Source organism: Melitaea cinxia, chromosome 12 (genome assembly GCF_905220565.1).
Source record: "Melitaea cinxia chromosome 12, ilMelCinx1.1, whole genome shotgun sequence".
NCBI lineage: Eukaryota > Metazoa > Arthropoda > Insecta > Lepidoptera > Nymphalidae > Melitaea > Melitaea cinxia.
The window spans coordinates 8,444,631-8,459,929 of NC_059405.1; the positions used below are offsets into that span (position 1 = coordinate 8,444,631).

At 35.2% G+C, this 15,299-nt stretch overlaps 1 protein-coding gene across 1 annotated transcript; it reads right to left on the reverse strand.

Annotated features, from left to right (window-relative positions):
- Positions 1–195: 195 nt before the first annotated feature.
- Positions 196–15,299, reverse strand: LOC123658313 (armadillo-like helical domain-containing protein 3). Its single transcript, XM_045593750.1, has 13 exons — positions 14,766–15,299; positions 14,523–14,683; positions 13,725–13,892; positions 13,009–13,120; positions 12,445–12,609; positions 10,193–10,334; positions 9,559–9,638; positions 9,330–9,462; positions 8,983–9,067; positions 7,634–7,866; positions 6,139–6,265; positions 2,611–2,765; positions 196–1,301 (listed from the first exon to the last, which is right to left on the reverse strand). Exons 1-13 carry the CDS (start codon positions 15,032–15,034, stop codon positions 1,080–1,082), a joined length of 2,052 nt encoding a protein of 683 aa, XP_045449706.1. The 5' UTR covers positions 15,035–15,299; the 3' UTR covers positions 196–1,079.

The window sequence follows — 15,299 nt, forward strand, 5'->3', positions numbered from 1 at the left end:
ATTAATTAAACGATAACTTATATTATTCATACAAATTTATTTAGATGGTGTAATGATCCTTATAGTATTTTTTTATTTACCAATGCATGTACAAGTCACTTCTTTATATGATATGAAATAGTATGGGTGTTTTTTTCTGCACATTAATGATTTTTTTTTTTATTTATGTTCACAAATAAATTATGTATTTATTCATTTTTAACAAACACATTTTTTGGTTTAATACAGTATTCAAATGCATCTAAAAACTTATGGTAACATCATAACACAAATAGTTCTTAGTAACTTGTATAAAATAAAGTATGGGTTTGAGTGCAACAATGTAGAGTTGGGGCATACATTATCTGGTGAAAAACAGTCTCAAGGAGGTGCAGTTTTATATTGTATCACACTTGAGGAAGAAGATTGAGGATTTGAAGATTACACTGGAGGGTAAGTTCTAACAGTGGACAATGATCAATTTATTACATACCATGTTTTAGTTATGGACGTATACATATTGTGTGTTAATACTACAGCAAATTACTATGTACATTCAAACATATAGAATTTTATTTCATTTGATAGTGACACTTAGTTTTCGTCCAGGGGACTTATATTGTGGACATTGATTTTGACTTATTTTATAGTCATATTTACATTCACTCAGTTACTAAATATGTACAAGCTTGCTTGAAGATCCTGTCCAGCGCTTTACGCTACTCTAAAATTTGAAGTTCGTTGGATATTCCATAAGTATGAAACTGTTTCCCAGAATCAGTGCTTCCAGTCACGTAATTTGTTTGATTTACCTTTAAGAGAGGATTGATTACCCCTGGTTGCATCTCTTCAGTCACGTGCGTGTGTATTTATTTGTACGTGAGTGTTTATATGTGTGTCAGTGTGTATTATGAATGCGTGAGTGGTGTCTGAATGTGTGTGAGGGGAAGTTTGTGTGTGTGCGTTATCAGGGTCACACATGAGCAGCACTACGGAGGGGTGTCGAAGCGCTGAGGTGTCTGACTGAGCAGGCGCGCACGAGCTGTGTGGGTAAGTATGTGAGTGTGACCGTGAATACGTGTGTGTGAATGTATGTATGCTCAGGGTCGCTCGGAGTAATGCGTGTAGTGCGTGAGCAGCGCGGCGGAGTGGTGCCGCAGCGTGGCGGCGTCACTGCGCAGGCGCGCTGCGGCGGCGGCGGCGCGAACTAATCGCCCCAGTAGTGGGCGGTGAGGACGTTCACCGTATCGCTCGTATGCCTCTAGTCCCTCTTGCAGCTTGAGGATTAGACTGTCGTAGTTCTTGCGGACCACCTCCAGAATCTGGAAACCGTCATCTCGTTGTCGAGTTTGTCCATAAAATACGTTCGCAAATAGGGCCTTTGAGTCTTTAACGTATAAGGAGAAGATTTTTCATATCTTCAAAAAAAAATCTGCTTTAGCCTGTAATATCCCACTACTGGGCATAGGCCTCTTTCCCCATGTAGAAGGATCAGAGCTTAATCCACCGCGCTGCTCTAATGCGGGTTGGCGGATATATACCCTACTTTGAGTAACGATCGCTATCAGGTGTGATAACCGGGACCAATGGCTTTTAGTGCTCTTCGAGGCACGGTGGGGAGACCCACAAGGACTGCACAAACACCCAGACAACGGCAAACACCTGCATGGCCGATAAAAATGTTTGTCATGTGCGGGGATTGAACCCGCAACCGCCAGCGCAACAGGTACAATCCATCGCAGTGAACGTTGCGCCAAAGCGGCGTCTAATCTAGTTATTTTAAATCTCGAAATCATTTACCCCCACCTGTAAATGATGAGAAGGGTTCCAAAATGGTAAAATTCAACATGACGTATTTTATGGAAAATAAAGTGCCTAACCCCTAATATACATGTCAGTCGAACCGACTTTCCATATTAACATTGAAATTTACAGCTCAGATTATACAAGTCGTATCGTGACATTTTCTAAACTGTATCTATACAAATAAATGAAATTGGAGTGTCTGTTTGTAGTATTAAAATAACCGCTTTTTACTAAATGCATATGGATGTACACACATTTGGTACATATAGCAAAGTAACGTTTTTTACAATTTTTGTCTGTCTGTTAGTTCCGGCTAATCTCTTAAACGGCTGGGCCGATTTGCCGGGACTTTCACTGGTAGATAGCTGATGTAATAAAGGAGTAACTTATTCTACTTTTATTTTAAAAATTAAGTAAGTTGTTTTGAAAATATTCTGTGTACAGAATTAATCTCGCAACGGCTGTATCAGGTAAGAATGGCAATTAGTTCTATAATATATATATAAAATTCTCGTGTCACAGTTTTCGTTGCCATACTCCTACGAAACGGCTTGACCGATTTTGATGAAATTTTTTGTGCTTATCCGGTATCTATGAGAATCGGCCAACATAACCCTAATGTTAGGGGTAGTCCACCCCAAATTTTTTTTTTATTTTTTAGACAAAATTTTTAATTTCTATTTTTTTTTTTTTGATACAACATTAAAAAATACATACAACCCTAAATTTTCAACCCTCTACCATCAACCCCTATTTTTAATAGCGTTTAGCGGCAAGACAACGATTGCCGGGTCAGCTAGTAATATATATATTTGGTATAATAACCTGGTCCTCGGTGGGCGTGGAGAGGTTTTGCGAGGTAAGCCATGTTTCTATCTTAGGCGAGAAGTGCTGTATGATGGCGCGAACGTTGACGAGGCAGTTCGCGAGCCGCAGCGCCTCGGCCTTGAACTCGCCGTCGCCCGTCGAGTAGCGGAGCGCTATTGACGCAACGTCAATTATTGTCGTAGACTGGGGCGGATTTAGGGGGTTAGATTCGAAGCTACATCCCTGGGACCTCCACAAAAAGGGGCAAATTCCAATTAATGCCAATTAATGTATCCGCTGAGGTCAGATAATCGATAAAATATATCTCTTTCATAGAAAATATTTGTCTTCGTTTTTTTTTTGTTATACAACACGCATCCAGAAGACTTTTTTTAAATAAATATAAGTAATTTTAACTTGCAATGGCGTATTTACTTCGTAAATTTCGTAAGTGTGGGTGGTTCTTTGGATGCGTTTTGTACAATTGGAAGATAGTTGAATGATTGATGCTCATTAGTCTTTCATTTTAGCTCAGTAATCCATTAGCAGTGCTGTTTATTTTATTTAAAAACGAGTTAAGTTTTTTGTAAAATTATTATATTCCATTCTTTTGGAAGAGTCTTATTTGGTAAACAAACACCTGTCAATCGTAATTCACATTTTTTCCGCATTTATCACTCACTTTCACAACAAATTAGCTTACGGACATTTGTAAACTCCAGTTACTATTTATTTCAATAAAACAGTGTTGCTAACTCCCAAAAATGTATCCCCCTAAAATCCCCACAATTACTAAGGATTCCCCTAATATTTTTTTTGTTACTTATAAAATAAATAATTAAAAAAATTTAAATAAATAATACATTAAACAAATAATAGTATATTATTGACAATACTTTTTTTTCTCTAACATCAGATATTTTACCACATGACTTGCTGATAAACGTACGAACTGAACAAACAAATAATAATCAACGTATTTGTAGTAAACATAAACGCAGTTTTACCTCGCGTTTTATTTAACTCTGCTTTCTTAGTAACAAGCAATCGCACTAGATGTCGCTAAGGCGGTATGTATAAAAATGAATATGATTCGCTACTCACTAGATTATATTATTCCAGGGTCTATTCTATTACACCTTTATTTTGCTTATTTTGAAATAAAAAATAAAAAAAAATATATTTGAAGTTATATAAATCCCTAAAAATACCCCTAAAAATATGACACCCCTAAAAAAAACCCATGCCACTTTTTTTCCCTAAATTTGGAGGAAAACCCCTAAGTTGACATCACTGCACTAAAAATAAATATCAATTTATCATTTTAAACACATAAAAACTACTAAAATACAAATTCCGAGAGTACATAATATAACTAATATTTTTGAATATGACGTTTAATTTTTTTTAAAGGCAAATGGGGATGTGGTCATAATATTTTTGGAGGTGAATGAGTATTATTAATTTATTTATTTTATTTACATAAAATTAATCAGTAGTGATTTACCACTTACACTAATTAACATTTCAAATAAGTCACATTAATTAACATTTCAAAAAAATAAAAGTAAAATAACAAGTAATAATAAGCACAAAAACAAACCAATGAAAAAACAAAAAAATAAAAATAATAATAGTAGAATTAAGATTTAGTCAAAATTAAACAAAAATATAAACAAAACAAAAAAAAAAACAAAATAATAAAAAGCAATAAAAAGATAAATTACATTTCAGTTTATATAGACGATTAAAAAAAGTAAAATAATAATTCAAATACAATCTCATTCACTTATATTTTAATACACATGAATGATGAATGAACAGCATGAGCAATAAAATGCGCCATGCTATTTACCTATATTTTAAATATTCACGGATTATTATTTGTTAAATAATGAACCGTAAAGCGATTAATTATTAATTTGTTTTTGTATCTTATTTTTTTTTCTTTTTTTTTATGTTGAGCACAAAAAATCACTCATCATCACTTCAGCCTAATACAATATTAAAGTATACCACATAGCAATGGCATAAAAGTTTAGTAGTTCACAGGAAAAAATTCTGAGACTGGGATGAAACTTAGGATTACCCAATGAGAGCTTCGTGGAGAACAATGTTATTAGTCCTTTTTTTAGATGTTAGATAGAGACGTGCCGCCGGCGTAAGGTTTTTTATTCATTGTAAATACAAATAATGTGACAATAATATTAATAGGGTCGACTTTTTTTCTAGACGGCCTATTTTGTTGTAAATTTTTTTGACTTTTTTTTTACCGACCATTTCACATAAACGAAATATAAATTTGTTGCCTTTTATGCTCGATAATTTTTTTTTTTTTTTTTTCTTAATCCTGTACCACTACTAATTCTTAGCAAAAATATTCTATATTTGGGTATGTGAAGAAAAGGGAGGATCCTCCGACCAGACGGGTGTTGTGTCTGGCGGGCTACTGGCCCCAACGTTTGTTGTCGGGTTCTTGTATATATACTTAATTACTTTGAAAACTCAGATAGCGCGATGTAGCATACGTCAGTTTTTCTCTAATTACGTAGTCTGTCGACGTTCGTATTTCGCGCGATAGATGTCGCCACATCACTCCCCTCCGAGACCCGGAGGTCGGTAGCAGGTTGAGTCGTCCATAGATCTTCTGATGCTTGCCGGGCCAGTGATGTTCCAGTGAGTCGGAACCAGATGCCGCATAGTTCACGGTGAGTCGGAACTGTCTGCGGTGATGCTGCATATGCTCCAGTGAGTCAGAGTGGTGCAGTGCTGCGTAGTGGCTGGCTGCTGCGTCGACCAGGAGAGAAGTGCGTCTCTGCTTGCTGACCGGCCGAAGTGCAGTGTGCTGTGCCAAAGTCGCTGAGAAGGCTGTGGGCGATGACCAGGAATGCGCGTCCGCTGCATGCTGGTGGTCAGGATACCCGTAGTAGCCGTAAATGCTGGCTGGCTGAAGCCGTAGATGTTGGATGCTTCTCGCTGCTCGAAGGCTTGAAGAAGTGATGATGACAATGAAGGTTGCGCTGATGTTCATGCTCGGGGTCAAGTGATGATGACGTCACGATGACGTAACTTACGAAGGCTGCGCTGATTGTTCATGCTCGGGGTCACCAGTTTAGGTATGTGAAGAAAAGGGAGGATCCTCCGACCAGACGGGTGTTGTGTCTGGCGGGCTACTGGCCCCAACGTTTGTTGTCGGGTTCTTGTATATATACTTAATTACTTTGAAAACTCTGATAGCGCGATGTAGCATACGTCAGTTTTTCTCTAATTACGTAGTCTGTCGACGTTCGTATTTCGCGCGATAGATGTCGCCACATATATATTATTAGGTTTTGAAATAAATTTAGCAATATGTTAGCGTTAAATATTTGAACATAAAATGAATTTTATATTCGTCTATGGCTTATTAATATTGTTCATTCATCAGCTCTTTGTGTCTCTTTACTATACTTACGATATGACTCTATTGTCTGTGGTCGGAAGTACGCCATATTTGTTTACTATTTAAGACTATTCCAAAAAAATAGAATATAGAATTATACATACCCATATAAAATAGATTGTCGAATACTTGATGCATTCTTATAAGCTCGTAGTACAACTGGTCGTATGAGGCCGGCGTCGGTAGGAATGTGTCGCCGAATGTGATAAATAGATTAAATATATTAACAACCTGAAAATATTTAAAATTTATTATAGTTTAATTTTTGTTACTTCATCATATATAAAACATTAATGATTGTTGGCTTATCTTTCTATAACATATATTTATCAAAAGTTGTCGATTACAACACAAATAGTTTTTCAAAATCATTTCATTTCCGTTTAATCGCGAAGCAAACGAGGCTTGATTGTATTATTATTTAACAAGTAGTCCTGTCTTAACTATGAATATTGAATTCAAATTCGAATTTTAATAATAAAAAAAAAAATAGATTTAAAAAGGTAACTTAGAGAGAGAGAGAGGCCTATTTCCAGATGTGGACTGCGATAGGCTGAAGTGATATAATAAAAAAAAACGACTTCAATTACATTGACAAGTAATACAACGTAATAAGACGAAAAAAATTAACAAACATATTCAATAAATATCAAACATAGTTGTCACCCCGATTTTCGAGGGTTTTTCTCGATTTCTCTGGGATTCCATCATCAGATTCCGGTTTCCTTATCATAGTACCACACTTGGGATATCTCCTTTCCAATAAAAAAAGAATTATTAAAATCGGTTCAAAAAACGACAAAGTTATCCGCGAATATAGATAATTATATCTATATATATTTTTGAAGTCGGTTAAAAATATAAGTTAATAACTAATCTTCTGTCAATTCTATGTCAAACGTCATAAGGTTACATAAAAACAGTTTATATTGTCCCAAAACGCTAAGGTTAGATTAGAAATAATTTTATATGGTGGTTGGGTATTCTTAAATTTTCTAGTTTTCCGCGCAATTTTCTAAGTTTTTCTTTCATAAGAACCTTCTCCTGTTAATAAACACTACAAAAAAGAATTAGCGAAATCGGTCTAGCCGTTCACGCGTGATGGCGTGTCCAACGGAAATAGGTATTCATTAATATTTATATAAAGATTATACTGTTCCATTTACGTGTGGTTGTTAATTGAATAAGTTTTAAGTTACGTACCGTATTGCGTCATATGGCTGCCGTGACGCGGGTCACACAGCTGTCGCGGCATGTACCTGTCGTGCCACGTGTCGTGCCGTACCTGCTGCGCCATGACGAAGACGTTGTGGCGGCGCAGCAGCGCGCCCTCGTTGGCCACGAGGAACCGCAGCAGCGCGATGAGCGCGGCCCACAGCGGGCGCCAGTCGCGCGCCAGGCGCACGCGGCATGTACCTGTCGTGCCACGTGTCGCGCCGTACCTGCTGCGCCATGACGAAGACGTTGTGGCGGCGCAGCAGCGCGCCCTCGTTGGCCACGAGGAACCGCAGCAGCGCGATGAGCGCGGCCCACAGCGGGCGCCAGTCGCGCGCCAGGCGCACGCGGCATGTACCTGTCGTGCCACGTGTCGTGCCGTACCTGCTGCGCCATGACGAAGACGTTGTGGCGGCGCAGCAGCGCGCCCTCGTTGGCCACGAGGAACCGCAGCAGCGCGATGAGCGCGGCCCACAGCGGGCGCCAGTCGCGCGCCAGGCGCACGCGACAGCGCTTCTGGTAGCTCAGCAGGCGCAGCAGCACGCCCGCGCACAGCTCGTACAGCTCGCCCGGGAACTTCTTCAGCAGGTGGCACATCGTGAACTCCACCAGCAGGTCTGCGGACGTAATGTTACATCGCTAGAAACCTTCAGAGACAAATGATCCGATGAACACTTGTCTCTGGAAGGCAAAACGTGTCATGGATATATAATTACGAGCTGAACCCGCAAACGTTGTTTTGCCATATATAATACTATTAAACGAGAAATATATATATATATATATATATATATATATATATATACTACTGGCTACTATATATATACTACTAGTGGCTACAGTAGTAAAGAATATAGCTAGAATTCATTTTTAGAAAATGTCGTTATGTCCCTGTTTTTAGGCAATGAAAAAATGGCTCCAATATCTTTAGAATACGAAGGTTGCGGGTTCGATCCCCGCACATGACATACATTTGTATTAGCCATACAGGTGTTTGCTATGGTCTGGGTGTTTGTGCAGTCTTTGTGGGTCTCCCTACCGTGCCTCAGAGAGCACGTTAAGCCGTCGGTCCCGGTTGTTATCATGTACACCTGATAGCGATCGTTACTCATAGTAGGGAATATATCCGCCAACCCGCAATGGAGCAGCGTGGTGGATTAAGCTCTGATTCTTCCCCTACATGGGGAAAGAGGCCTATGGCCAGTAGTGGAATATTACAGGCTGAAGCGTACGAAGGTAAATTTCGCAATTGTCAATAAATTTGTAGTAGTTCAGGTGGGAGTCTGGATCGACCGAGAATACCATGGTCAAATCCCCATGTCTCCAGATCGATAACTTTATCCTTTTTTTCCTAATTGCACTTATTATTTTTATAACCAGTTCATATTTTTTATTATTATGTCGGTAAAATCGGAAAATATTATTCATATTTTATCAATATGTAATTCGTATTTAAATATGATTTCCAGAAAACACGATTTACTAAAAATATCGAGCTAAGCTCGGTTACCCAGGTACTATGTTATTAACGCGCTCAACGCCCATTTAACTTAAGGGTATGAAAAAAGATGTTGGTCGATTCTTATGTCTTAATGTCATTAAAATCGGTCCAGCCGTTTCGGAGGAGTACTGTAACTGACATTGTGACACGCGAATTTTACATATAAGATGATCTACTTCTGCACACGCAAAGCTGTGGACGACAGTTATTGCGCATATGAAAAAAGCATTACCAATTAGAGTTGAAGCTAGTGGCTGTGATGGAGGTTCTTCTGGTACTATTTTCCTATGACGCATTGGTAGTCTGTACAATTGAACCTGAAAAACATCAAAGTAAGTATTATAGAACGTTACCAACTTTATATCATTTTATAAGCGATAGTAAATGAGTTAAGTAAAGTCATGCTTGTATTTATTTAGTTTCTGTAAAAACAATTTAAATCAATATATATCTGTATCGAAGTCATTTTTATTTTAATTGACTGTAGTTGCGTCAGTACACGTAAATATAGATTAGCACTATCAGTTAAACTATCGATTAAAATAAGTAACAAGATAAATATCATACATGGTAACTTACCTTAAAAGTAAGATTTTGGTCGTGCATTATAGAATTGGCAAATTGTTCCTCAACAATGCAAGTGAGTGTGATGAAACACAGACTACACTTATTAATACTGGCCTCTGTTCGAGTATCAGCCATTACTATAGAACTGGAACAAAACAGAACATATTTAAAAAACTCTTTTTGAATTCTAATTAAGTTTATTATATGTTTCTCGTAATTCATTTTACAAAACTTAACGTACCAATATTGAAAGAATGTGACTAGTAGATTGGTTGGCTGGTCATTATCAAGAGCTTGAATCTGAGCTAAGTTTGGTGGACTCTGAAAAAACAAAAATTTTAATTTCAAAATAAAAAATTAAAACCTAACTGCCTTCATTTGACGTTTTTCATGTCATTCCTGTTGGTAAGTAAGGCGACCAGAGTCTCTCCATCAGAGAGATCAGACCTCTTGGGGGTAGTTTTGGGGGTAAGGTCAGCAACGCGCTTACGATGATTCTGGTGTTGCAGACGTCTATAAGGTACGGTAATCGCTTACCATTGGGTGAATTGTACGCTTGTTTAGCAACCGAGATGTTTAAAAAACGTTCTTCAAGGTAAATTTTATTTTTTTTTTTACAAAATTTTTAAGATGGACTAAGGATTGGGACCTTACAATTTCATTCAAAAAATTCGATTCCTTTCAAAGCAAGTCCACAGTTAAATAATTATAAAAATTTTAAATATAATATATTTAATATAACGTGCAAATTTGATAAATATATTTTTATTTAAACAAGAGTTAAATACGTTGTTTCAGGTTGGTAAAATTTTGGACTGTACTTGTTTAGAAAATGACCACTTGACTTTTCTCATTATATAGCTTGATAGGTATACCTGGTGTGGCGGCAGCGTGGCTGGCGGTGAGGGCGGTGCGGACGAAGCCGCGGCAGACGACGAGTGAGCTAGGGTCGTCATGAAGTTACGATTTAAGTGAGACGCCTCGTAAAGGGCTAGCAGCATGCCTTCTTCACCACCGCTGAAACAATTCAATAATAATAAATATCCTATCATACACACATGTTCGTCCTACGGTAAGCTTAATGCTTGTGACTGTATAGGTATACAGTCCTATACCGTAACAGAAAATTATTACAGCAATTTTTTTGATAAATATATCTAGAAATCATATAATCATAAAATGAAATCATATAATAGGCCGGAGGCATTTATTATGACCCTAGGTGATAACGGTGTCTTTATTATTATGGTAGAACAACGTTTGCCGGGTCAGCTAGTATATACACAACGTGTTATTAAACTGGCGTCCTTTTATTTGAATGCGAGATTGAAATAAAAATTACAAAATATATAACTTACTTGTCTTAGTACCTTAAACAAAATAAGAAAATTAAATATAAAATAACTATTATTTAATAATTAGCAATTTTTCCACTCGCTGAATTAAAATACGATGGCTACGACATACACCTAAGCTACACGTACACATGTGTACACACTAGGAAAACAAAACGCGTAATGTTTGAAACAAATGTTTCAATCAAAATGTTTCTTCTTTGATATAATATTGATGAATGAAAAAAATCTGAATTCCTGACGTATCTCGAAAATAAAAAAAAGTTGTAAAACGGTAGGAGCTAGAAGAAAAGTTAAATATTTTACACTAAGTGATGGAGTTAAGGAGACAAGAAACAATTAAATAATAATAAATAAATAAATAAATAAAAAGATAAATGTTGTTTTAAATGCTTATTCGACAATTCTAATAATTTTTAAACACATTCTTAATAAATGAAAAAATAAATATGATAAATAAAAGTAATCATCATTACAGCCTATACAGCCCACTGCTGGACATAGGCCTCCACAAGTTTACGCCAAAAATAACGTGAACTCATGTGTTTTGCCCATAGTCACCACGTTGGGCAGGCGGGTTGGTGACCGCAGTACTAAAAGTAATAAATATCACAAAAATTAAAACATTTACACAGTAGTCATTAAGTCACAACCTCAAAAGATTCGGCTTTTTCTTTTGTCTATTGTTTAGTGATACGTACGCTTCAGCCTGTAATATGAAGCCCACAGCTGGGCATAGGTCTCTTCCCCGTGTAGGAGAAGGATCAGAGCTGAATCTACCATGCTGCTCAAATATACGGACATATTCCCTACTATGAGTAACGATCTCTATCAGGTGTACACGATAACAACCGGGACCGACGGCTTATCGTGCTCTCTAAGGCACGGTGGGAGACCCACAAGGACTGCACAAACACCCAAACTACGGCAAACATCTGTATGGCCAATACAAATGTTTGTATGTGCAGGGATCGAACTCGCAACCGCCAGCACAACAGTCACAAACTAGTGCTGTGACCGTTGCACCAACGCGCCACATGAATCAAATTCTGCGTCTAGTAATGTAGGTATTGACAATATTAATATTGAGATATTTTTGTTGCCGACTGTTAATTTTACAGTAGGTACGTATTTCATTTCACTTCAAATAATAACACAAAGGAACGTCAAACGATAAAGTTTGATTTACTCAATATAATATAAGCGCAAAATTGTAATCTGCTGTTGAGACCAAGAAAATATTTGTACAAAAAAAAATATAATTAAAACTAGTGATTATCGACCTAATAGCCGATTCAAAACATTGAAATGTAAAATGGATGCCAAATGCTTATTTAACTAAATTAACCAAACTATTTATTAAATATTGTAAAATGTTAAATATTAAAACGATATTATTAAAAATTGGTTTTAAAATCGATACTGCAACATCACTAAAATATGACTTTGAAATTATCGGTTTCTTTGAGTGTTGTGTTAATGACCAAGTCACTTGAGTTTTACAATTGAGTTGGTTATTTATATCCACTTTATCCAACTTCTAAACTTTTTTTATTTAATTCCATTCTTTTAAATCCTCTATAAAAGATTCTGAAACAGCTTAAAGCCACATTCGTCTTTTAATAACCCCTTATTATACAACATTTGGATAAAGGAGTACAAACAGATGCAAACAGATACAACACCAATGAGACAAATTTTCACAAAAAGAAAATTTAAAAGTACCTATCAAGAATAAGATAACATTTTACAATAAGAAAAACAAAAAATACCTATTCCTTTGTCCTCTAACAAGTGGTTGTGTGTCATCACTGGTGAGGAATATTCCTCCCACCATACTTGTGAGGGATGACAACCAGCCACCCCCACTTGCTTGCATCCCTCCAAATGTCGACATCACAAAGTCATTTAACGCCGCTCTTATCACCTGGCCATATCTATAATTATAAATAAATACATGAATACACAAAAACTTTAAGATATTATTAAATATTGACAATGAATCTACTTATACATATGTGATAAAATATCAATAATAATACTGTACAGTTAATTGAATTGGAAATTAGGTGTTATTAATATTTATAAAAAATTTAGAATAAATATAATGTCTACATTTAAAGTTTATTTTCTTAACCTATATTTAAAAAAAAAAAACTTTACTTCTCTACAAATAAATAAAATTGTAGTGTCTGATTGTAATATTAAAATAAACACTTTTTAAATGCATATGGATGTATACACGGTACATATACCAAAATAAGATTTTTTACAATTTTTGTCTGTCTGTATGTTTGTTCCAGCTAATAATTAAAATAAAAAAATGTAATTCTCACCCATTAAGTGCCAATTCATCATCTAGTATTGATAACTTTACCACATAAGGATTGGCAGATTCGTGCTTTTTATAGTTGACTAAGAACATTAGAAGCAGTACAACATCATATCCTACAAGATATTAAAAAAACATATTGTTAATAGTTTGTAATAGGTGGTAAGGTTGCTCACTAGTTCCAATAGCAAAACAATATTATTATTTATCATTATTTAGAAGTACCTTAGGTAACTATACAAAAGTATATTTTAAGATAGAATGAAAGAGTAAAATAAAAAATACATAAGTCTCTTGAGCCTAGTTCTTAAATAAAAAAACAGTTGAGTTTGCTTAGGAACAGTTCAATTTCAACAACGTATATAAAAAATTTATTGGTTTTTGAACAAAACAATATTATTGTTTTTAGAATATAGGAGACAGTTTAATATACTTACATACTTTTAAATATATTTAAGCAAGTAGAGTAAATTAAGTATATTGTATACCTACATGTTTTTTTTTATATTGTATAACATACACATATGGTCTCTGTTTTGTTATAGTTAACAGTCGGCTGACTTATTTTATTTATTTTTTCATTAAATACATATAATCAATACTTATATATAAATAAATACACGTATTACACCCAGGCTCGAGGCTTGAGTTGAACTCACTGTACACTGCGTCAACAGGCTAGTCAAAAGTTAAGCAATTACATTGAATTTACAAACATACCATGCTGTTGCCTCTCAGTTGACGTACACAGCAACTGTATTAGAGGTTCAAACAGAGAATGAAGCATTAAATGCTCTACCAATGGATTATCATCAATATTATCTATTCCAGTTGCAATTATCAATAGAAGCTTCAAAACCATTGATTTTAAACTGTCTGGCACATCACCTGTTTTACACAAAAAGAAAACAAATTGAAGTTAAATAAGTAAGTATGAGATGTATTAAAAACAAATATGAAAAGATTTAAGGACAAAAATATTAGATGATGCATTAGCACAACGGTCACAGCACTGGCCCATGACTGTTGCATGTTTGATGCCTGCACATAACATATAATTGTATTGAATTCTATAAAATTAAGTTTAAATATATCATGTATCTGTCCTAATATAATTAAATTGTAATAGTTTAGTTACTAATAGCTGTAGTTTTAGTTTAACAATAAATGCGTTGTTTTAAGTTAGGTTTAAATTTCATTACTATATTCATTTTTAAAAATTCATTTCATTGTCTGATTATTTCGCTTGTTTTCAAAATTAAATTGAGACTGTTATCTCAACCACGCTGATCAATTTCCTTACTGTATTCTCCACTCTACTTGACATTGGCGGAATTAACTGAGCCTCACTGATAAAACTAAAGTAATTAAATCTATCAATTGTTATATTTGTATTGGACATACAGATGTTTACTGTGAGCTCGGCGTTTGTGGCTGTATATTGCATGTTTCTGGACCCCCAACACCGAGTTGATCCTAGTTCCATTGAGTATGAAATGTTTATTATTCATTATTTACCTGATAACACTGTGCTACAATGTTCTAAAAGCTTCTGCATTTTAGTATTTGCATTATCTGTCCCTAATAAAATAGATTTTATGTTGATACTGGGATCTTGTCCTGCTCTTTGGTACATGGTGGTCAAAATGGCACTAAAAGTCTGTAGTGCATACACCAACCTACAAACAAATGATGAAAAACCATTAAATAAATCCTAGATAAGGCATTTTATTTAAAAATTTCCATTATAAGGTATCCTACCGTATGTGATGTTCCTGTCCCAACATTTCTATACATTGTATTACCAATAAGTTAATGTTATCTTTTAGATTTATCAGCTGTTCTACTGTCAATTTATGTATTTCAGTCTCTAGCTGAGGAATTTTAGGTTTTAATAAAAAAAATTCATCCCAAAAAGTTGGATTGTCTGTTGTTAAATCATCTCCTCTGAAAAATGATTCATATATCTGTACTACTTTTTCCTTTAAATGTCTTTTAGAACCAGAACCACTTCTTTTTCGTGTAGCCATTATTTTTAAGTATTAGGAACAAAACTTTTTAATTTTTATTTATTCTTAATATTATTTATTATTAATTACATCGGAATAAAGAATAAACAAAATGATAAACTTTTTCATTGACTGAAATATATTTATTTAGATTTTTTACTGACTATATACAAGTCACAAATATTAAAATTTACAGATGACAGTAAGTGAACAATATTATGTTGTTGTTTTTCATTTTGTCGCCTTTCGGGACAGGCAAAGATCTAAGACCATACAGCCTATTCAG